Here is a 25,437-nt window from a genome sequence, read left to right on the forward strand (position 1 = left end):
ATAGCAAAACTCCTTTACTACTTTAAGTGTCTCATTTCCTAATCTAATTCCCTCAGCATCACCCGACTTAATTAGATTACATTCCATTATCCTTGTTTTGCTTTTGTTGATGTTCATCTTATATCCTCCTTTCAAGACACTGTCCATTCCATTCAACTGCTCTTCCAAGTCCTTTGCTGTCTCTGACAGAATTACAATGTCATCGGCAAACCTCAAAGTTTTTATTTCTTCTCCATGAATTTTAATACCTACTCCAAATTTTTCTTTTGTTTCCTTTACTGCTTGCTCAATATACAGATTGAACAACATCGGGGAGAGGCTACAACCCTGTCTTACTCCCTTCCCAACCACTGCTTCCCTTTCATGTCCCTCGACTCTTATAACTGCCATCTGGTTTCTGTACAAATTGTAAACAGCCTTTCGCTCCCTGTATTTTACCCCTGCCACCTTTAGAATTTGAAAGAGAGTATTCCAGTCAACATTGTCAAAAGCTTCCTCTAAGTCTACAAATGCTAGAAACGTAGGTTTGCCTTTCCTTAATCTTTCTTCTAAGATTAGTCGTAAGGTGAGTATTGCCTCACGTGTTCCATATCCTTTCACATTTAGCGTTTTCTTAGGAGCAATAAGAGGACCACACCCTATCCACGAAAAACACGTCCTTATCGTAACAACACCTCCTCCGTACCTCCTTGTGGGCATTATGCGTGATGGCAGGTCACGTTCTCCAAGTAATCGCCAAACCCAAACATTCCATCGGATTGCCAAAGGATATAGCATGATTTGTCACTACAAATCGCTCGTTTCCTGTTACCCACTTCACATCACCTCAAGCATCGCTTAGGACTAACTACAGAAATTGAATATGTGTCAGTCTACTACTTATGAGGATCTGCTCGATTATTGCACTTCATTATTTTTAACTTCTTGACATAGACAAGATACTAGCTAGTCTGCTGCTTTTATTTCGAAACTCACGAGTGATTCTTTCCGCTGATTTCACGCAATTTTTTACAACCACCTCCAAGACACGTGACGGTTCCCGTCCTCAGTACATGATATCTGCATGGTCTCGGCATAGCTGTTGTTCCTCCTTTGCACTTTTACTTCACAAATACATCACCAACGTTTGACTAGGGCAGCTTTAGAAAGGCTGATATATCCCTGACGGTTTTGTTATTCAGGTGACATACAATGATTAGCACACGTTTAAAGTCAATGCGGCATCCTGACCTAGCCTTTCTGCTGTTCCTGCTTCTCTGGTGTCAATACGGAAATCCTCGCTCCTTTTGTACTGGCGAGTCCGTCTCTAGTGACAGTCAGTGGTCAATTTCCCAGTATATAAGGTCACCAAATACATTTGATCAGGTAGTGTACGTTTGTTCGGTTTTACGGCCGTTTCGTCCTGCTTCACCATACATTAAATCCATTGTGCAGGTTCCTGAAACAAGTAATACTCCGTCTACGACAATCAGTCTTGAACTGTTAACTCCGTCATGGGTACATCACAAGACGACTGTGCATTGTTTTTTTGTAGGTATCGAACCAAAGTCGGTATTGGAGGTTATTGTTTGTGATAAAACATCAACAGTTTATCAACACATGCTCATACGCATAGCTAAGTTAAGACCTCTCCTCGTCTAAAATGTTTGTCTTGCTTCTTGTCGCAGGATATTTTTGTTCGTTTGGTTGATTACTCAGTTCACGATCGTTCGCCATATGTACAGTTTTGATCCTAAAGTTTCGGGGAATTCTGTACACCATGTCGTCTGTCAAAAACTGTGCCTTTATGAGAAAATATGGCAATTAATGGCGTAAATATACGAAATAGGAGTTAAAGGAAATCGGCTCACAGCCTTAAATATTTTCCGAAGATGATACGGTCGACTAGTGTATCCATTCCAGGCGGCAGTAAACCACACTTCTTTCGAGAGCGTGGAAACACGAAAAGCAGGGCATTACCTCTGTCGTGAGTGACTACTTCTGGGTAAAACATGTAGCGAGAACGAAGAACTGAGTTAACGTTAAAGGGCACGCAACTCGGGCGATTCTTAAGGTAGAAGAAATACGGATAAGTTCGTCCACGCTCTCTGAGGGTGACCTTGAAGCAGAGCAACGTTCTACATCACTGAGTGCTTAAAACGACGGCTCACGCGCCGCCGCCCGCCCTCACGACTCCCAAGCAGGACCATTGTCTGTTACTAACGGGAGGACGTAATCGGCGGATGTCTGCCGGGCAGCTGACGTCACAGTCCTGCGCCTCCAGACCGACTGGTTGTCGGCGGCTACTCGCAACCCGTCCTCATACGAGCCACGTGAAAGCAAATTAAGAAAAGGTGAATAAACACTTGACGTTTGCCGATGGCGCTGTAATTCTACTAGAGACGGCAAAACACTTGTAAGATTGGGTAAACAGAATGGGTAAGGTCTTGAAAAGCAGGTTATGAGATGAACGTCAACAAAAGTGAAACAATGATAATGGATTGTAGTCAAATTAAATCAGGCGATTCTGATGGTATTAGATAAGAAATTGAGACAGTGAAAGTAGTAGAACCTTTCTTTTCAACGGCTTTATCCCGTGTCTTCACAGGGTCGGCATGTTAATTTCGATGTTGCGTGTTGGTGGCGTGGTAGAAGACGACCGGGTGTCTTTCTTTTCTTCCTAGTACGCACGAACTAATTTGCCCGATAGTATTGTGATGTACAAGAGTTCGTGGTGTTTTTTCATATATTTAATAAACACACCAGATACAAATAACAATGACTTAAGTCATTAGTAATATATGCTCCTTCACTATTCACAACAGTCTGCCAACGCTGCGTAACTTTTCGATTCCACCGGCCACGTTGGCCGAGCGGTTCTAGGCGCTTCGGTCCGGAACCGCGTGACAGCTACGGTCGCAGGTTCGAATCCTGCCTCGGGCATGGATGTGTGTGATGTCCTTAGGTTTGTTAGGTTTAAGTAGTTCTAGGGGACTGATGACCTCAGATGTTAAGTCCCGTAGTGCTCAGAGCCATTTTTTCGATTCCGGGACTGCAGAAATCACGCAGTTTTGAGGCGAAAAACTCGTAGAGCCGTGTTCTGAGGGCATTCTGATTCGGAAAGGAAGTCCTTTAAAGGTTGTTCGATGGAGAGCGGAAAAGATGAAAATCTGAGGGCGCAATCATTTGAATAAGGTGGTTGCGGAAAATTTCCCAACCCAGCTCCTGTACAGCGTCTTTTGTCAGTTTGTCAGTCTAGCAGAACGCGACTGTGGGGCAAGGGGGGCGGGGGGGGGGGTTATTGTACAGTAGCATCACTTCACGCAGTCTTCGAGTTCGTTGTTCTTGCACCACGTCTGCAAGGGAGTTGTTGGCTATAAATGTCAGCAGTGATGGTTACACCTAGTGGAAGCTGTTCCACCAGATGCATCATATTATCTTTTGTGTATGCGCGCAGGTCTTTGTCTGGGAAGTTACTGCTTTGTTTAGACTCAACCATTGCTTTCTTTTCCTTAAATTAGCATGAAGACAATATTTCTCGTCGCCAGTAACAATACAGGATAGAAATCGTCGGTGTTGTTCACCACGAGCCAATTGATGGTGCGCAAGTGGTCAAGAAGAGTTTCAAGTATGGCCACCCATTGATTTTCGTGATCTTGGCTTGAACCAGCATTACCCATATATCCATTTCTTGAACCTTCCCAGTTGCATGCAAATTCGCACCATGGTGGAATAATCACAGTTCATCACATTTGCCTGTTGTCGACTGCACTGCATTGTGGGTTAATGCGTTTAAACTGTCTTCATCAAACCCCGAAGGTCTTCTTGAACGTGGGTGGTTATTAACGTCAAAACGATCGTCCCTGAAAGGAGAAAACGAGTTTCTTGCCATGCTCTGTTCAACGGCATTATCTCCATACCTGGTACAAATGTTTCTGGCCGCCTCCGCTGTTGTCACACACTCTAATGAACTGAAACAGAAGAATATGTCTGAAATGTTCCGATGTCTCCACTTGGCACGCCATTTTCTAACGTCCATAGCTCCTCTCACTATCTCTAAGTGAGAAAATGACAATATGTAAACTCAAATAGCAACAGCGAACTGCAAATAAAAAAAATGGTACAATCGATCAGTAAACCCATAGCAACCGGAATATCAACATGCAAAACAATAACACTACGAAGTTATGCAACAACGAGGTACATGGTCTGCATGCCTTCCACCCGGCACCCGGCGGCAGGATACCTTTATTCCCGATTCCTCTCACTACCGACCTAGTCTAGTTCCATTCCTGCCTGCCTGTTGCACACAGTTCAGTTCTACGTCTAGAAGACGTGCTTACACTACCTCCTCTAGAGATAAATCAGTATTAAATGTTTGACAAAGGTAAATACAAATTCGTCTTTATTGTTGCCTTATTCCAGTTCGCACGGGTCTCTCCTCCACTCGATCCCGTTTCATACACAGTGACTAGGTGCATTGTTTAACAACTAGGAATCGCGTCTGGGCAGAGAAGGAATATTGGGGTTGACGTTATGTCCACGACTAGATCATTAGTGACTAAACAAGAGCTTGTCAGTCACGTGACAAAATAAGTTCCCAGCGTATTGCAATACACGAAGTAGAATAACGCTATCAGATGTGCAGAACTATAGACCTATATCTCTAACGTCGATCAGTTGTAGAATTTCAGAACACGTATCATGTTCGAGTATAATGACTTTTCTGGAGACTAGAAATCTACTCTGTAGGAATCAGCATGGGTTTCGAAAAGGACGATCGTGTGAAACCCAGCTCGCGCTATTCGTCCACGGGACTCAGAGGGCCATAGACACGGGTTCACGTAGATGCCGTGTTTCTTGACTTCCGCAAGGCGTTCGATACAGTTCCCCACAGTCGTTTAATGAACAAAGTAAGAGCGTATGGACCATCAGACCAATTGTGTGATTGGATTGAAGAGTTCCTAGATAACAGAACGCAGCATGTCATTCTCACTGGGGAGAAATCTTCCAAAGTAAGAGTGATTTCAGGTGTGCCGCAGAGGAGTGTCATAGGACCGTCGCTATTCACAATATACATAAATGACCTTGTGGATGACATCGGAAGTTCACTGAGGCTTTTTGCAGATGATGCTGTGGTGTATCGAGAGGTTGTAGCTATGGAAAATTGTACTGACATGCAGGAGGATCTGCAGCGAATTGACGCATGGTGCAGGAAATGGCAATTGAATCTCAATGTAGACAAGTGTAATGTGCTGCGAATACATAGAAAGATAGATCCCTTATCATTTAGCTACAAAATAGTACGTCAGCAACTGGAAGCAGTTAATTCCATAAATTATCTGGGAGTAGGCATAAGGAGTGATTTAAAACGGAATGACCACATAAAATTAATCGTCGGTAAAGCAGATGCCAGACTGAGTTTCATTGGAAGAATCCTAAGGAAATGCAATCCGAAAACAAAGGAAGTAGGTTACAGTACGTTTGTTCGCCCACTGCTTGAATACTGCTCACCGGTGTGGGATCCGTACCAGATAGGGTTGATAGAAGAGATAGAGAAGATCCAACGGAGAGCAGCGCGCTTCGTTACAGGATCATTTAGTAATCGCGAAAGCGTTACGTACGGAGATGATAGATAAACTCCAGTGGAAGACTTTGCAGGAGAGACGCTCAGTGGCTCGGTACGGGCTTTTGTAAAGTTTCGAAAACATACCTTCACCGAAGAGTCAAGCATTATATTGCTCCTTCCTACGTATATCTCGCGAAGAGACCATGAGGATAAAATCAGGGAGATTAGAGCCCACACAGAAGCATACCGACAATCCTTCTTTCCACGAACAAAACAAGACTGGAATAGAAGAGAGGACCGATAGAGGTACTCAAGGTACCCTCCGCCACACACCGTCAGGTGGACTGCGGAGTATGGATGTATATCTAGATGTAGAATTCACGGCAGCAGATTTTGATTTCGCAGATGTGCATCATTGAGCACTTTGTTTTTAATGCACATTAAATATTTTTCAATTTACTTTCATAGGGCTTTTCTTTCATTTCCTACTCTTATTGAGTCCAGTTCCAGTCCCATTCGCAAATATACAGGTGGCCTATCTTTTATTTATTTATTTTTTTACCTCTTTAAACTTTCCTTCCCTCTTAATTATTTCAAACTGTAGCAGATGATTTTCTTTGCCGCTTCGGTGTCAGTATACTCCTTCTCCTCGTAAGATATCTCAAGTTCTTTCTTTCTTTTCTGCAATCAGATGCAGTCTTTTAACAATTTTCAGTGACATATTTTTATCAGCAACGTCATCTCATCTAAGCCGTGTCTTTCTTAGTCTAAACAGGCACTCTTTAAATAAACAAAATTTTCGTTATTGGGCACAAAACAGTCCTGCTCAGCTACACCAATGTCCATTGCACAACAGCAATGTTACCGTGAGGTGTTCTGTGTCATCGTATGGCATAACAGGCCCTTATGTAGTGCTGTATAAAACTGACACCATGAATCCTGCAGGGCTGTCCATAAATCCGTAAGAGTACGAGGAGGTAGATCTAGATGAGAATGGCCTCGGGACAACAGTGACATCGGATCGGTACGACGCTATGCACCAATTTTCGTTGGGCAGAAAACTAGAGACATTTCCATCAGACACAGAACAGCTGGTTGCAGAAAGACGTATCAACGTCACATACTGCGCCAATATCGCTGGCTGCTTTATGGTAATTGTTTGGCAACCATACTGTTTCGAGAAACAGTGATTTTCCATGGGCTCCCAGATCCCATGATCCGTCAGCGTGCGATTTCTTCTTGTGGGATCACGCTAAAAGTAAAGTGTACCGTAGTGGTTCTGCTACAAAAGAATAATTTAAAACAAAGGTTTCAGAACAAGTTTTCAAAATTCCGGTTGAAATATTACTTCGAATCATGCACAATTTATCTAAGAGACTGCATGAATATCTGAGAAAAAGTGGAGCTCACCTGAAAGATGTCATCTGCAAGAAAAAATTTACTTTATGTATTCTTAATTTACATGGTTTTACTGTTAAATGACGTAAATAAATTTATATAACATTTTTTTCGTAGCAATAGTTAACTCATATAGTTCCCCATTCCTGCGAATAACCATGTGCCGCACTCTTCTTTCTATATTTATACACTGAAGAGCCAAAGATACTGGTACACTTGCCTAATATTCTGTGGGGCCCCTCGAGCACTCAGAAGTGCCATAACACGAGGTGACATGGATTCGACTAATGTCTGAAGTAGTGCTGGACGGAAATGACACCATGAATCCTGGAGGACTGTCCACAAATCCATAAGAGTACGAGGGGGTAGATCTTTCTGAACAGCACGTTGCAAGGCATCCCTGATATGCTCAATAATGTTCATGTCTGGGGAGTTTGGTGGCCGGTGGAAGTGTTTAAACTCAGAAAAGTATTCCTGGAGCCACTCTGTAGCAACTCTGGACGAGGGGTGTGTCACACTGTCCTGCTGGAATTGCCCAAGTCCATCGGAATGCATAATGGACATGAATGGATGCAGATGATCCTACGGGATGCTTACGTACGTGTCACCTATCAGAGTCGTATCTAGACATATCAGGGATCCCACATCACACCAACTGCACACGCGCCACGCCATTACAGAGCCTCCACCATCTTCAACAGTTCCCTGCCGACATGCATGGTCCATGGATTCATGAAGTTGTCTCCATGCCTGTACACGTCCATCCGCTCGATACATATTGAAACGAGGCTGGTCCGACCAGGCAACACGTTTCCAGTCATCAACAGGTGTTGACGGGCCCAGGCGAGGCGTAAGGCTTTGTGTCGTGCAGTCAGCAAGGGTACACGAGTGGGACTTCGTCTCCGAAAGCCCATATCGATGACGTTTCGTTGAATGATTCGCACGCTGACACTCTTTGATGGCTCAGCATTGAAATCTGCAGCAATTTGCTGAAGGGTTGCACTTCTGGCACGTTGAAGGATTCTCTTCAATCGTTGTTGGACCCGTTCTTGCAGGATCTTTTTCCGCCCGCAGCGATGTCGGAGATTTGATGTTTCACCGGATTCCTGATATTCACGGTACACCTTTGAAATGGTCCTACGGAAAAATCCCCACTTCATGGCTACCTCGGAGATGCTGCGTCCCATTGCTCGTGCGCCGACTATAACACCGTATTCAAACCCACTTACATCCTGAAAACCTGCCACTGTAGCAGCAATGACCGACCTAACAACTGCGCCAAACACTTGTTGTCTTATATAGGCGTTGCTGACCGCAGCACCGTATTCTGCCTGTTTACATATTAGTTTCTTTGGCTCTTCAGTCTATAATAAATGTGTAACATTGGAATGAAATCTGAGCGATCCCTTTGTATTTGACTCAAGAGCAATTTCATTGAAACTGTAAAAGACTGGGATTACACCATCATCTGATATCTACCTATACATATACATGTACATAGATACACCGCAAACCACAAGGCGCATGGCGAGGATACCCTGTACCACTACTTGTCATTTTCCCTCCTTTTCCACACGGAAATTGGCAAATAGAGCGAGGGAAAAACGACTGTCTGTATGCCTCCGCATGAGCTCTTTGTGGTCCTTACGCGCGATTTATGTTGGCGGGAGCAGAATCTTTCGGCACTCATCTTCAAATGCCGGTTCTCTAAATTTCCTCAATAGTGTTTCATGAAAAGTACGTCACTTTCCCTCCAAGGATTCCCATTTGAGATCCAGAAGCATCTCCGTAACCTACCGGTAACAAATCTAACAGCCCTCCTCTGAATTACTTCGATATCTTCCTTCAATCCGACCTGATACGGATACCAAACTCTCGAGCAGTACTCAAGAATAGGTCGCATCCGCGTCCTATATGCGGTCTTCTTTACAGGTGAACCACTCTTTCCTAAAATTCTCCCTATAAACCAAAGTCGACCGTCTGCCTGCCCCACTATAGTTTTCACATGCTGCTTCGACCTCATATCGGTTTGCGTCGATGTGCCCAGATATTTAAACGACCTGACTGTGTCAAGCAGGACACCAGTAATACTCTATCCGAGTGTTACAGGTTTGTTGTTTCTACTCATCTGCATTAACTTACAGTTTTCCACATTTAGGACTGGCTGCCACTCATCACACCAACTGGAAACTTTGTCTAAATCGTCTTGTATCTTCCTACAGTCACTCAACTCCGATACCTTACCGTACGCCACGGCATCATCAGCAAACAACCGCAGACTGCTGCCCACCCTGTCCGCCAAATCATTTATGTATACACAGAACAACAGCGGTCCTACCACATTTCCCTGGGGAACTCCTGGCGACACCCTTGTCTCTGATGAACACTCGCCGTCGAGGACAACATACTGGGTTCTATTATTTAAGACGTGTTCGAGTCACTCACATATCTGTGATCCGTGAACTTATTGCTTATGCTCCTACCTTCGTTACCAGCCTACAATGGGGCATCGTGTCAAATCCTTTTAGGAAATCTAGAAATATGGAATGTACCTGTGGCCCTTCATCCATAGTTCATAGTATATCATGTGAGGAAAGGACAAGCTGAGTTTCGTACAAGCGGTGCTTTCCAAAACCATGCAGATTCGTGGACTTAAGCTGCTTATCCTCAAGAAAGTTTATTATATTCGAACTGAGAAAGTGTTCAAGGATTATGAAGCAAATAAAAGTTACAAGTAACAGAAGATAGCAATATTAATCTGTAATTTTGCTGCTCCGTTCTTTTACCTTTCTTAGACAGTCACCTGTGCTTTTTTCCAGTCGATTGGATCATTTGCACTTTGGAGTCCACCATGAATTTCTCCGGCAACACTCGAATCCGTAGCTGAGGTCGCAAAACAAATGCCTCTTCGGTGGCGTGGGAGGTTCAACCCCTGATGGTGACACAAATTCTTACCGTCCCTATTTGGCCGGAAAGGGTAGGAGAGGCGGTGGCGTAACGTCCCGACCACCAGTCTTCGCCGTGCTAGTGTCCAGAGTTAAACTGCAAACCCCTTCAGTGTTTCATGGACTGAGGACGTCTGATACTGTTGATGGTGATCCGTCCGTTGACGTTCCTTCGTGCTCCATCCCTTGCTTTTGTCTTAGAGTGTACGCATATTAAGTCGATTAGTCATTTTATTATTCCTATGAGCCATATTGCTCACAAATCTATCCAATTGTAGATTCATATTTATCTGACGTGGGACCGTATGCTGGGTAATATGAAAAGAATACTTCATCACAACTGTTGCTACAATATAATTTTGTAGCCCACTAAATTCTGAACAAAAACATCAGAGAATTAGACCACAAGTGCACGAGACGTAAGTCTTTTTCACGAAAGAGGATTTTATAGTGTTTGTACGTTCTTTTTTTTACAAGGTGTAAGATGAGGAGGTTCACCCCAGTATTTTCTTAGAGTACATATTTTACACCTGCCATATACAGGTAGATTTTTAGATGCCTATAGAAACAGCGTCAGTAGAAAGTGTAGACAGCCTAATTCACACACAAAAACTCCTCTTCTAGCTCTATGCTTGTTGCACGAGATTATAATTAACGTGAAAGCTTTTTGTTGAAAGAACATCTTTCGGTACTTACTTTGTGTGTGTGTGGGTGCTATTCTGTCATTCTGCGTAATGGATTAATCTGAGATGTACCCTTTACCCTGTGGCTCCTGCAAGATGCAATTTCCACCCACACACTGCAACAGAAGTCAGACAGACGCTCCTAACGTTCTAAAGAGAAATGCCTGAAAAACTTTCAGCAATAAATATCTTCTGGACTACTAAACTAACAAAAATTATTATTTATTTTGCAAAAAATTCTGAGAAATTACAATGGCACCTTTAGTTATGAGCTAAACAAGTTATTTCCGAGTTCTTTTCGGAATGTGAAGTTACTTCTCAAGGATAGGAATCTCTAATGAAATTTCTATACAGATTTTAAGATTAATATTGACTTGACAGAATGACTGAGAGCCGCGCCTACTCAACTTGAATAATTATCCGCTAGAAGTCAAGGACTAATATTCGCCCCTAGTCTAACTATTGGCGCAGAACACTGGGCAGATAACCAGTCCACCACGATGCCACTCAAAAATTCGCTCGCAGGCATTTAACTATAACTCTGTCCATTCACACCACACAAAAAGTGCGGCAGCCAACACAGTGAACAACGCTTAATCACAAGGACTCAATATAGAGTCGCACTCCGATTTTCTCTCGACAGAGGTGCTCTCCCAGTGAAGTACTGAGGAGAGACTTGTTCCTCGCTCTTTGAGTACACGTACAAGCGCACATGCTCTCATTACGTGTTCTCACTCCAAGAGCGACAATGGAACGGCCCCTCTCCACGCCAGACGTGAAGGGGTACATCTTTCGGTCTCTTCCATTACTCCTTCAGCACAAGGCGTCAGAAATATCGTCTGCCAATCAGCATTGCTCTTCTAAAACGGAAGAATGACGTTTCGTTTAAGGCAACCAATCTGGAAATCTGTAGCATCTGCGTTTGGCGTTTGCTGTTTCCCTGGGAAAATCTCTGAAACTGCGAGCTATTTTTCTAAAGAATGCATTAGGCTGGGCACTCCCACACAATGTAGTGGAATTTGCTTTTAAGCCGAACATGGGGTCGTTCTTCCTTTCCCTCGGGCAAATGCTGTCTGCTCTATGGGCGGTCACCGGCAGACATAGATAGGCTGAGTCATCCTCTGAAGGGACTGGCCCATGGCGTGCTGTTTGGATCTCCTGAACTAAAAGCCCCTGCGACCGTCGTGTCTTGAATGTGTGTGTGTATGCCAGCCTCGAGTATTTCAATGTCGGTGCGCATTTGCGGTTTATTAGTTATTTGCATATTGTTTACATGAATTCATACAACATTGACTTTATCTTATCGAGTTTGGGTTCGAATGAAGCGTCTTGATGTGCGGAATATGTGAGGGTGGAATATGTCAGCAATGAAGGTCAGGAGACCATGACGTCTTACAACTTTTTGTGGCTGGAAATAGCAGTGGATGTCAGAACAAGCAGTTCTGCGGGAGACTTCCTGCTTCGCGTTCAGATAAACTTCTGATAAGGAATTCATGGCCGGAATTGTATCGTTTGGATGCAAAATAAGTTTGACGATCGAATCGCCTTCAAATCTCCCACGTGACAGTACCCACACAACAGGGACAATGAACTATGACATCAGTGACCTTGCTGTTCGTTACGCATGGTGTATCTGCAACACATGCTTTGATGCGCACTCTTCACGAAGCCTAGTGCGCATCAGTGGAGCAACAGAGTCAACCCTTCTAGCTACAAATGTACCAGCTTTCTTGCAGCGTTTGTTGCACTCAGAGGTAAATGGTATGTGATGAACTGAGGCGATGTCGACACTTCTTTTGTGTAGCAAGAGATGAATGTACATTCCCAGATATGCATTCCTTATCAAACTTTTATACAGGGTGGTCCATTGATCGTGACCGGGCCAAATATCTCACGAAATAAGCGTCAAACGAAAAAACTACAAAGAACGAAACTTGTCTAGCTTGAAGGAGGAAACCAGATGGCGCTACGGTTGGTCCGCTAGATGGGGCTGCCATAGGTCAAACGGATATCAACAGCGTTTTTTTCTTAATAGGAACCCCCCTTTTTATTACATATTCGTTTAGTACGTAAGGAAATATGAATGTTTTAGTTGGACCACTTTCGTCGCTTTGTGACAGATGGCACTGTAACAGTCATAAACACATGGCTCACATTTTAGACGAACAGTTGGTAACAGGTAGGTTTTTTAAATTAAAATACAGAACGTAGGTACGTTTGAACATTTTATTTTGGTTGTTCCAATGTGATACATGTATGTTTGTGAACTTATCATTTCTGAGAACGCATGCTGTGACAGCGTGATTACTTGTAAATACCACATTAACGCAATAAATGCTCAAAATGGTGTCCGTCAACCTCAGTGCATTTGGCAAGACGTGTAACGACATTCCTCTCAACAGCGAGTAGTTCGCCTTCCGTAATGTTCGCACATGCATTGACAATGCGCTGACGCATGTTGTCAGGCGTTATCGGTGGATCACGATAGCAAATATCCTTCAACTTTTCCCACAGAAAGAAATCCGGGGACGTCAGATCCGGTGAACGCGCGGGCCATGGTATGGTGCTTCGATGACCAATCCACCTGTCATGAAATATTCTATTCAATACCGCTTCAACCGCGCGCGAGCTATGTGCCAGACATCCATGATGTTGGAAGTACATCGCCATTATGTCATGCAGTGAAACATCTTGTAGTAACGTCGGTAGAACATTACATAGGAAATCAGCATACATCGCACCATTTAGGTTGCCATCGATAAAATGGGGGCCCATTATCCTTCCTCCCATAATGCCACACCATACATTAACTCGACAAGGTCGCTGATGTTCCACTTGTCGCAGCCATCGTGGATTTTCCGTTGGCCAATAGTGCATATTATGCCGATTTACGTTACCGCTGTTGGTGAATGACGCTTCGTCGCTAAATAGAACGCTTACAAAAAAAATCCGTCGCGGCAGCAGCTAAAACACCTACTTGGGCATCATCATTTGTTGCAGGTCGTGGCTGACGTTTCACATGTGGCTGAAAACTTCCTGTTTTCTTATATAACGTAATTTTCCGGCGAACGCTCCGGACACTTGGATGATGTCGTCCACGATACCGAGCAGCATACATAGCACACGCCCGTTGGGCATTTTGATCACAGTAGCCATTCATCAACACGATATCGATCTTTGCCGCAGTTGGTAAACGGTCCATTTTAACACGGGTAATGTATCACGAAGCAAATACCGTCCCCACTGACGAAATGTTACGTGATACCACGTACTTATCCGTTTGTGACTCTTACAGAGCCATCTATCACAAAGCGAAAAAAGTGGTCCAACTAAAACATTCATATTTCTTTACCTACTACACGAGTATGTAATAAAAAATGGGGGTTCCTATTTTTAAAAAAACGCCGTTGATATCCGTTTGACCCATGGCAGCGTCATCTAGCAGGCCAACCATAGCTCCATCTGGTTTTCCCCTTCAAGCTAGACGAGTTTCGTTCTTTATAGTTTTTTCGTTTGATGCTTGTTTCGTGAGATATTTTGCCCGGTCGCCATCAATGAACCACCCTGTACACTGAGTTCCCTCTAGAAACTAGGACTGTTGATATCTTTAAAAATATTGGGTATCTCATAAAAAATGGCTCTGAGCACAATGGGATTTAACATCGATAGTCATCAGTCCCCTAGATCTTAGAACTACTTAAACCTAACTAACCTAAGGACATCACAAACATCCATGGCCGAGGCAGGATTCGAACCTGCGACCGCAGCGGTCGGGCGGTTCAAGACTGGAGCGCTCGGCCACACCGGCAGGCCGGTATCTGATATATCGATATTTAAAAAGTATCGTTATCGGACTTCGATGGACAGAATAAATGTTTCGTTGTAGCCATATATCGAAGAAAAAAATATCGGCTGCATATTGTAAATATAATGCCAGTTTTAGAACTGTATATTTAAGTATTGCTTTACTATTAGATACTCTGTACATCAAGAAGCTAGCAGCCTGCCTATCCCCCTTAGAGCAAGAATTAAAAGGCAAACGATGCACTTTCACGCTTGGCAATAACCACTTTCCTAACAACGGTACCTGCGTGTAAGTGGCACAATAAAAGGTGTCCGGTGTTCGGTTTCGTTACATATCCGATTTGTCTGGAACACTGCTTGTCGACTTCCCTGTTTTTTCATTTCTATAAACGCCAGCGACCTAGCAATTGTAGTGTCAAAATTGCGTGGTGAAGTTAAACATTGCAGTTTCTGTTGGTAGCGCTGAGCGTCAATTACGTCAGCATTTCCCCTCACACGTCTCCTTCCACCGCAACGACCAATCTTCTCATTTAGATTTTTGTTCATCATTTTCAGCATCTGTTTTTGAAGAATGCCGATGTGAAGAAGTAGCACACTAGTTGCATTAAAATTGGTTTGAAAGCTCAAAAATTAGTAAGACTCCTTTACACGGTGAAAGCAAAACTATGTTCTACTACAATTTCGAAAGAACAATTTCAAATATTTACCGAAAATTGCGAAAAAAAATTAAAACAAAAATATCGGCCCTCGATATTGCCACTTCGATATCGGTATATGGTGGGAAAAAATGTTCCGATGTATGCCGATATTGTTTGTAAAAATTCTCGATAAATCGATATTTTATCAACAGCTCTAGACATCTGTAATTGGAAATGTGAAACACCGTCATTGTGTACCACTCTGTCTACAGGCCACAAGTAGCCCATCGGGACCATCCGACCTCCGTGTCATCCTCAGAGGAGGATGCGGATAGGAGGGGCGTGGGGTCAGCACACCACTCTCCCGGTCCTTATGATGGTATTCTTGACCGAAGCCGCTACTATTCGGCTGTTCGGTCGAGTAGCTCCTCAACTGGCAAAACGAGGCTGAGTGCACCCCGAAAAAGGCAACAGCGCATGGCGGCCTGGATGGTCATCCATCCAAGCGCCGGCCACGCCCGACAGCGTTAACTTCGGTGATCTCACGAGAACTGGTGTAGCCACTGCAGCAAGGGTCATCGTGTAGAGAAAAATTAGACATGCCGATTGTACTGAGAGGAAATGAAAAGAGTGAGAAAGATTTTTACAAATTTTTGGGGCGGATTTCAAAAACCAAAAAATAATTCCCAGCTAACAGACATCTGAAGAACCTTTGTTTTTGAGCTGTTGACAAAAGGAACTTTTATAGCGTTTATAAATATTTGTACATCTTTTAGTGTGGAGGATCAAGTCCAAAATTTTATAGAAGTATAAATTTTACACGTCATACTGTCACAGTGGTTCACATCAGAGGACAGGTTGAGGGAAGGTAAGGGAGGGAAAGGCTGTAGAGCGGCGCTCTTCTGTTTCAGGTGGAGACGATAGGAGACGCCTACTGCGTGGCCGGCGGACTGCACAAGCAGTCTTCCACACATGCGCAGCAGATCGCGTGGATGGCGCTGCTCATGATCGAGACGTGCGCCGCGCACCGCACACACGACGGCCAGCCCATCAGGGTACGTACACAGCCCAGCCTAGCCCATCTGGCAACCGCGCGAATGGCGCTCTGAGCCCAGTGAACACCATTCACTCTGTTCACACACCGCGAATGATCGTTTCGTGCTAGGACCGTGTCAGCGTTGTGACTTTACAGCAAAAAGGGTCATTAACATGGGAAAGCTGTCACTTCAACTAAATACCTATTGATTACAATTACGAACAAACTCCCTGCCGCCATTGGATAAGCAGCTGCAGCAGCAAGTCGTATACTCCTAGCTCACTCATTTGTTACATAGTTTAATTCTTAATTTCTTTGCGTGTTTTTGGTACTTGCATTGTTTAATTCATAAATTTCGGGCGTATTATAGTATTTGAGAGTTGTAGCATCGCGTTTTAGTACCTGAATAGTGTAAATTCGCGTAGTCGTTTGTCTACTGTTTTGTTTTGAACGGCCAGTGTCGGTTTGTCGCAGTCAGTGTGCTCCCTGCCACCGTTGGATAAGCAGCTGCAGCAGCAAGTCGTATACTCCTAGCTCACTCATTTGTTACATAGTTTAATTCTTAATTTCTTTGCGTGTTTTTGGTACTTGCATTGTTTAATTCATAAATTTCGGGCGTCTTATAGTATTTGAGAGTTGTAGCATCGCGTTTTAGTACCTGAATAGTGTAAATTCGCGTAGTCTCCTTCCGCCGCCGAGCAGTGTCAGCAGTGCGCAAGTAGCAGCATTACTGCATTTACTAGGCAATCTTGTATTTTAATAACCGTTTAAATTTTGTCGATTTGTTTGCGCTCTCTGTAGATTAGTTCAGACGTTCTTTGCAAAACAGTTTTTAGCATGGATAGGGACTGCAACTGCTGTGTTCGGATGCAGGCTGAGTTGGCATCCCTTCGCTCCCAGCTTCAGGCAGTGTTGGCTTCGGTCACACAGCTTGAGGCTGTTGCCAATGGGCATCACTGTGGGGGTCCGGATGGGGGTTTGTCGGGGACGGCCAGCTCGTCCCACGCATCCCCTGATCGGACTACGACTGTGGTTGCCCGGGATACTGCCCGCATTGAGGCTGATCCCTCACCTGTGGTAGAGTGGGAGGTCGTTTCAAGGTGTGGCAGGGGGCGAAAAACATTCCGGAGGGCTGAACGGAAAGCTCTCCAGTTTGTCTGACGAACCGGTTTCAGGCTCTGTCTCAGGCCGATACTGATCTTCGGCCTGACATGGCTGCTTGTCCTGTTCCAGAGGTTGCCCCTCAGTCTGCAAGATCCGGGCAGTCGCAAAGGGTGGGCTTACTGGTAGTTGGGAGCTCCAACGTCAGGCGCGTAATGGGGCCCCTTAGGGAAATGGCAGCAAGAGAGGGGAAGAAAACCAATGTGCACTCCGTGTGCATACCGGGGGGAGTCATTCCAGATGTGGAAAGGGTCCTTCCGGATGCCATGAAGGGTACAGGGTGCACCCATCTGCGGGTGGTCGCTCATGTCGGCACCAATGATGTGTCTCGCTATGGATCGGAGGAAATCCTCTCTGGCTTCCGGCGGCTATCTGATTTGGTGAAGACTGCCAGTCTCGCTAGCGGGATGAAAGCAGAGCTCACCATCTGCAGCATCGTCGACAGGACTGACTGCGGACCTTTGGTACAGAGCCGAGTGAAGGGTCTGAATCAGAGGCTGAGACGGTTCTGCGACCGTGTGGGCTGCAGATTCCTCGACTTGCGCCATAGGGTGGTGGGGTTTCGGGTTCCGCTGGATAGGTCAGGAGTCCACTACACGCAACAAGCGGCTATACGGGTAGCAGGGGTTGTGTGGCGTGGGCTGGGCGGTTTTTTAGGTTAGATGGCCTTGGGAAAGTACAGAAAGGGCAACAGCCTCAACGGGTGTGGGGCAAAGTCAGGACATGCGGGGACCAAGCGGCAATCGGTATTGTAATTGTCAACTGTCGAAGCTGCGTTGGTAAAGTACCGGAACTTCAAGCGCTGATAGAAAGCACCGAAGCTGAAATCGTTATAGGTACAGAAAGCTGGCTTAAGCCAGAGATAAATTCTGCCGAAATTTTTACAAAGGTACAGACGGTGTTTAGAAAGGATAGATTGCATGCAACCGGTGGTGGAGTGTTCGTCGCTGTTAGTAGTAGTTTATCCTGTAGTGAAGTAGAAGTGGATAGTTCCTGTGAATTATTATGGGTGGAGGTTACACTAAACAACCGAACTAGGTTAATAATTGGCTCCTTTTACCGACCTCCCGACTCAGCAGCATTAGTGGCAGAACAACTGAGAGAAAATTTGGAATACATTTCACATACATTTTCTCAGCATGTTATAGTCTTAGGTGGAGATTTCAATTTACCAGATATAGACTGGGACACTCAGATGTTTAGGACGGGTGGTAGGGACAGAGCATCGAGTGACATTATACTGAGTGCACTATCCGAAAATTACCTCGAGCAATTAAACAGAGAACCGACTCGTGGCGATAACATCTTGGACCTACTGATAACAAACAGACCCGAACTTTTCGACTCCGTATGTACAGAACAGGGAATCAGTGATCATAAGGCCGTTGCAGCATCCCTGAATATGGAAGTTAATAGGAATATAAAAAAAGGGAGGAAGGTTTATCTGTTTAGCAAGAGTAATAGAAGGCAGATTTCAGACTACCTAACAGATCAAAACGAAAATTTCTATTCCGACACTGACAATGTTGAGTGTTTATGGAAAAAGTTCAAGGCAATCGTAAAATGCGTTTTAGACAGGTACGTGCCGAGTAAAACTGTGAGGGACGGGAAAAACCCACCGTGGTACAACAACAAAGTTAGGAAACTACTGCGAAAGCAAAGAGAGCTCCACTCCAAGTTTAAATGCAGCCAAAACCTCTCAGACAAACAGAAGCTAAACGATGTCAAAGTTAGCGTAAGGAGGGCTATGCGTGAAGCGTTCATTGAATTCGAAAGTAAAATTCTATGTACCGACTTGACAGAAAATCCTAGGAAGTTCTGGTCTTACGTTAAATCAGTAAGTGGCTCGAAACAGCATATCCAGACACTACGGGATGATGATGGCATTGAAACAGAGGATGACACGCGTAAAGCTGAAATACTAAACACCTTTTTCCAAAGCTGTTTCACAGAGGAAGACCGCACTGCAGTTCCTTCTCTAAATCCTCGCACAAACGAAAAAATGGCTGACTTCGAAATAAGTGTCCAAGGAATAGAAAAGCAACTGGAATCACTCAATAGAGGAAAGTCCACTGGACCTGACGGGATACCAATTCGATTCTACACAGAGTATGCGAAAGAACTTGCCCCCCTTCTAACAGCCGTGTACCGCAAGTCTCTAGAGGAACGGAGGGTTCCAAATGATTGAAAAAGAGCACAGATAGTCCCAGTCTTCAAGAAGGGTCGTCGAGCAGATGCGCAAAACTATAGACCTATATCTCTTACGTCGATCTCTTGTAGAATTTTAGAACATGTTTTTTGCTTGCGTATCATGTCATTTCTGGAAACCCAGAATCTACTATGTAGGAATCAACATGGATTCCGGAAACAGCGATCGTGTGAGACCCAACTCGCCTTATTTGTTCATGAGACCCAGAAAATATTAGATACAGGCTCCCAGCTAGATGCTATTTTTCTTGACTTCCGGAAGGCGTTCGATACAGTTCCGCACTGTCGCCTGATAAACAAAGTAAGAGCCTACGGAATATCAGACCAGCTGTGTGGCTGGATTGAAGAGTTTTTAGCAAACAGAACACAGCATGTTGTTATCAATGGAGAGACGTCTACAGACGTTAAAGTAACCTCTGGCGTGCCACAGGGGAGTGTTATGGGACCATTGCTTTTCATAATATATATAAATGACTTAGTAGATAGTGTCGGAAGTTCCATGCGGCTTTTCGCGGATGATGCTGTAGTATACAGAGAAGTTGCTGCATTAGAAAATTGTAGCGAAATACAGGAAGATCTGCAGCGGATAGGCACTTGGTGCAGGGAGTGGCAACTGACCCTTAACATAGACAAATGTAATGTATTGCGAATACATAGAAAGAAGGACCCTTTATTGTATGATTATATGATAGCGGAACAAACACTGGTAGCAGTTACTTCTGTAAAATATCTGGGAGTATGCGTACGGAACGATTTGAAGTGGAATGATCATATAAAATTAATTGTTGGTAAGGCGGGTACCAGGTTGAGATTCATTGGGAGAGTGCTTAGAAAATGTAGTCCATCAACAAAGGAGGTGGCTTACAAAACACTCGTTCGACCTATACTTGAGTATTGCTCATCAGTGTGGGATCCGTACCAGGTCGGGTTGACGGAGGAGATAGAGAAGATCCAAAGAAGAGCGGCGCGTTTCGTCACCGGGTTATTTGGTAACCGTGATAGCGTTACGGAGATGTTTAATAAACTCAAGTGGCAGACTCTGCAAGAGAGGCGCTCTGCATCGCGGTGTAGCTTGCTCGCCAGGTTTCGAGAGGGTGCGTTTCTGGATGAGGCATCGAATATATTGCTTCCCCCTACTTATACCTCCCGAGGAGATCACGAATGTAAAATTAGAGGGATTAGAGCGCGCACGGAGGCTTTCAGACAGTCGTTCTTCCCGCGAACCATACGCGACTGGAACAGGAAAGGGAGGTAATGACAGTGGCACGTAAAGTGCCCTCCGCCACACACCGTTGGGTGGCTTGCGGAGTATCAATGTAGATGTAGATGTAGATGAAATTGGAACGATCACGTAGATAATGTTGTGAGGAGCAAACCACAGACTGCGTTTTATTGGCAAGACGCTTAGTAGATGCATTTGGTCTACACTACATTTGTTCGTCCTCTGCTAGAGTATTGCTGTGCAGTAATGGATCTGATAACTTGCTGTGACGGAAACTATCAGATAGTATCTTATAGCCCGCACTTTGGAGACACTACTTTGCTCTTTTCATGTCTGTCAACAATCATTATTTCTTCATCATATTTCCGGAATAGTCGGGTTTCTATGGTCCTTACACCTGTTCCCAGCCATCCGTGATTAAGTCTGTGGTGTCACCGCCAGACACCACACTTGCTAGGTGGTAGTTTTAAATCGGCCGCGGTCCATTAGTACATGTCGGACCCGCGTGTCGCCACTGTGTGATCGCAGATCGAGCGCCACCACAAGGCAGGTCTCGAGATACGGACTAGCACTCGCCCAGTTGTACGGACGACGTAGCTAGCGACTACACTGACGAAGCCTCGCTCCTTTGCCGAGCAGATAGTTAGAATAGCCTTCAGCTAAGTCCATGGCTACGACCTAGCTTGTATCTAAAGAGTCTCACTTGTATCGTCAAGAGCGATGTATACAACAAGGATGGATTAAATTTATGTATTCCAGAAGCTACGTACTTTTCTTTATAGCATTCATTACGTATCCTGTTACAGACCTATCTCTTGCCTGCGTAAACTAAACGCGTGCCTTTCGGCTACTTCCGTGGCGTGGCTGTCTTGCTACGCCACAACAAAATCCTTTAACTCCTGCTAAGTAAACTGGCAGTCTTCGATTGTTCGATGCAGGAAACAATCTTTTCCATTGCTTCATCCATCTATGTGGATCAAGGACTTCCTTGTTTTTCTCCACCCCTGATTGGCCGGTTAAAATCCCTCTGACAAAACCTATGACATTTAGCATTTGTAGCACAAAGGTCCTCATCACGGATACGTTACAGCAATTCGCGAGCCCAGTCATCACCTCGCCTTACAGAAACCCCAATAACAGTATGTGTTAATTCAAGTTCCACCACTTTACGAACAATATTTTGCTTTGCATAGGGAAGTCTGCTAAGTTTCTCCCAATTAGCACCAATTTCCTCACTACAATAAAAGCAGTGTTTATCAAAATCAAATACCTTCTTATATGTTAGAAGATTTGACGTTGACAGTGCAGGACCGTTTGCCAAAGACGAGATAATCATTTTTGTGTTACTGTACTTTTTCTGACAAGTACTGTGCACTTCACTTACAAAAAGAAAATGGAATCACTTTGACTTTCAAGTGTATGAATGTTTAATAATGCCTAAAACTGAAAAACTAGATGCTTTTGTAACATGAAATTTCTTTCTCTACAACTTTGATGACTTAACATTTGTCATTTGGAGTAGCGATCTTTAAGTTACAGGCGTTGGAGCCGACTTTTTAGCAAAGCTGGTAAAAATAAACTAGAATGAGATTTTTACTCTGCAGTGGAGTGTGCGCTGATATGAAACTTCTGGCAGATTAAAACTGTGTACCTGACCGAGATTCGAACTCGGGACCTTTGCATTTCGCGGGCAAGTGCTCTACCATCTTAGCTACCCAAGCACGACTCACGCCCCCTTCTCACAGCTTTACTTCCGCCAGTACCTCGTCTCCTACTTTCCAAACTTCACAGAAGCTCTCCTGCGAACCTAGCAGAACAAGCACCCCTGGAGGAAAGGATATTGCGGAGACATGGCTTAGCCACAGCCTGGGAGATGTTTCCAGAATGAGATTTTCACTCTGCAGCGGAGTGTGCGTTTCTGTGAAGTTGGGAAAGTAGGAAACGAGGTACCGCCGGAAGTAAAGCTGTGAGAATGGGGCCTGAGTCGTGCTTGGGTAGCCCAGATGGTAGAGCACTTGCTCTGGAAAAGCATAGGTCCTGAGTTCGAGTCTCGGTCCGTTCAACAGTTTTAATCTGCCTGGAAGTTTCAAAAATAAACTAACTTTGACAACTGATTGCGGCCAAACGGCTGCTCCGGTTTTGACATCTAAGTAGGTCATTCGACGCAAAATTTAATGCTCTTTCATTTTGGTTAGGGTAACCATTTCAGTAGGACGCATAGTTTTCGAGTAATGGGCAAACACCTGAAAAAACTGGCTAAATCTCTTGGTTTTTTGGCCACAAAAATTTGTCCCTACGGTTTTAGAGGTCGAAAACTAGGACTCAACAGATTCTCAACTACATATACAAGATAAAAAAATAAAATCTACTTCATTTTTTTGCAAACAAAGGGCTTGTTTGTGACCCTGTTACTGAACCACACATAGAAAATGTCTCCCCATCGTATCCCACATCTGCTCGATGGAATTTAAGTCAGGGGAACGGAGAGGCCAGGCCATTCGCTGAATATCCTTTCGTTCCAACAGTTGTTCCATCTCCGCTGTTCGATACGGTCACACATTGTCATCCATAAAAATGAAGTCAAGGCCGAATGCACCCCTGGAAAAACGCACCTGTGGAAGGAGTACAGTCTCACAATAAGGTTGACCAGTGAGTGCACCGTGTTCAAAGATGTGGATATCAGCAGGCCCACTCAGCATTATGCTTCCCCACACCATAACACTTAGACCACAAAATCGATCATGTTCGACAATGTCCCTGGGAGCGTTGCGTGTTTTCACCTCTCTCCATATGAGGGTAGGTACAGAATCACTACTTAGACTGATCCTGCTCTCATCCGAGAAGAGCACGCGCCCCTCCTCCTCTTTGATCCAGTCCCTACGTTCTTTGGACCATCCCAAACGTTGCTGCCGATGTGCGTGTGTCAACGTAACACAACTTACTGACAAAGCGGCCATCCCCACGCAGTCGCCGTCCACGGAGGAGAGTGTCATTGCGTGTCATGCACTCCTGTTAAAAATGGTTACAATTGTACCGTCTGTCTGACGTGAGTCCCTTCTTGCCTGTTGTAGGGTGTAACGATGATCTGCTGCTGCAGTTCGCCGTGGTCGAACATCTCCTCTCCTTTTGGCACCAGTGCTTGTGGTTTTAAACGCTCCCCACGCATCTGAAACAATGCAATGGGACCACACACGTTACACTTCGTCCTTCTTCCAGCTTCCCAATGATTCATCCCGTGTGAGGTCATCCAAATGTGTCCGGGCTATGTTGTAATGAAGAACGCCACCACAGTGCACCATAGCTGCTCGCTGCTTCACACACACACACACACACACACACACACACACACACACACAGTCTTTTCCTCTTCCTTCAAGTGCCTCATGCTGATGGGCCGGCGTCATTTGACACTGCAGTTAGGCTGATCTCACGACATATGATTCCCACCTTTCTGTACACTATTTGGAGACCTCTGGTAATATGCTACCGCACTTTCATTCATTTCCACCTAGTAGTTAATATGTTATCTTACTTTACTTACCTCTTCCTTAAATTTTGCAAATATATTACTAACATTTGTGTCTGAAGTTTGCGTTGTACAGAGTCATGTTGTGTTTCTACTTCTATTTGAAACTACCAAAATACTGGGTATATAACAGTGTTTAAATAAAAAATAAAGATAGGTTCCATAAAATTAGGTACTAATGATATTAATTACGCTTGCATATTACATAATAAATCAATAGTTACTCTGAGTAATAAATAAAAGTTAATGATAATTAATTGAAACCCTTAGCTGCCGACAGGTGTTGTTGATATACCTCGATGGGGACAGCTGAAAATGTGTGTCCCGACCGGGACTCGAACCCGGGATCTCCTGCTTACATGCCAGACGCTCTACCCATCTTTTTTTTCTTCTCTTTCTTTCTTTTCCATTTCGGTCGATATAGTTCGTTGCATTGGGTCTGGTCGGACGTCACAAGACATCCGTTCAAGTTGATCATTGATTCCGTGATTGTATATATATATATATATATCAGAAAGCACACAGCCCTCTGACCGAACACGCTGAGCAACCGTGCCGGCTGTCCATTTGAGCCACCGAGGACACAGATGAATAGTGCGACTGCAGGGACTTATCCCTTGCACGCTCCCCGTGAGACCCACATTCCCAACTGTCCAAAATCTACATACGTAATGAACCTAATATGTTTTTGCCCATCCACTCATTACTCGCGCACACTAAGGTGACGATTCTCGTAAGAGTCATCAATGGTATCTGTTCTTTCGAGAACAGTTACTATCTTCATATATATACACTCCTGGAAATTGAAATAAGAACACCGTGAATTCATTGTCCCAGGAAGGGGAAACTTTATTGACACATTCCTGGGGTCAGATACATCACATGATCACACTGACAGAACCATAGGCACATAGACACAGGCAACAGAGCATGCACAATGTCGGCACTAGTACAGTGTATATCCACCTTTCGCAGCAATGCAGGTTGCTATTCTCCCATGGAGACGATCGTAGAGATGCTGGATGTAGTCCTGTGGAACGGCTTGCCATGCCATTTCCACCTGGCGCCTCAGTTGGACCAGCGTTCATGCTGGACGTGCAGACCGCGTGAGACGACGCTTCATCCGTTCCCAAACATTCTCAATGGGGGACAGATCCGGAGATCTTGCTGGCCAGAGTAGTTGACGTACACCTTCTAGAGCACGTTGGGTGGCACGGGATACATGCGGACGTGCATTGTCCTGTTGGAACAGCAAGTTCCCTTGCCGG

The 25,437-nt window shown here is 44.5% G+C and overlaps 1 protein-coding gene across 1 annotated transcript in view; it reads left to right on the top strand.

Annotated features, from left to right (window-relative positions):
• Positions 1-25,437, top strand: part of LOC124623061 (head-specific guanylate cyclase-like) — a 334,726-nt gene that overhangs the window by 294,639 nt on the left and 14,650 nt on the right. The window contains exon 9 of the mRNA XM_047148854.1: positions 15,928-16,071. Within this exon, the coding sequence (XP_047004810.1) occupies positions 15,928-16,071 (144 nt within the window). The remainder of the gene's footprint in view (positions 1-15,927; positions 16,072-25,437) is intronic.

The sequence above is a fragment of the Schistocerca americana genome, chromosome 7, assembly GCF_021461395.2.
Source record: "Schistocerca americana isolate TAMUIC-IGC-003095 chromosome 7, iqSchAmer2.1, whole genome shotgun sequence".
In the NCBI taxonomy this organism is placed as follows: domain Eukaryota; kingdom Metazoa; phylum Arthropoda; class Insecta; order Orthoptera; family Acrididae; genus Schistocerca; species Schistocerca americana.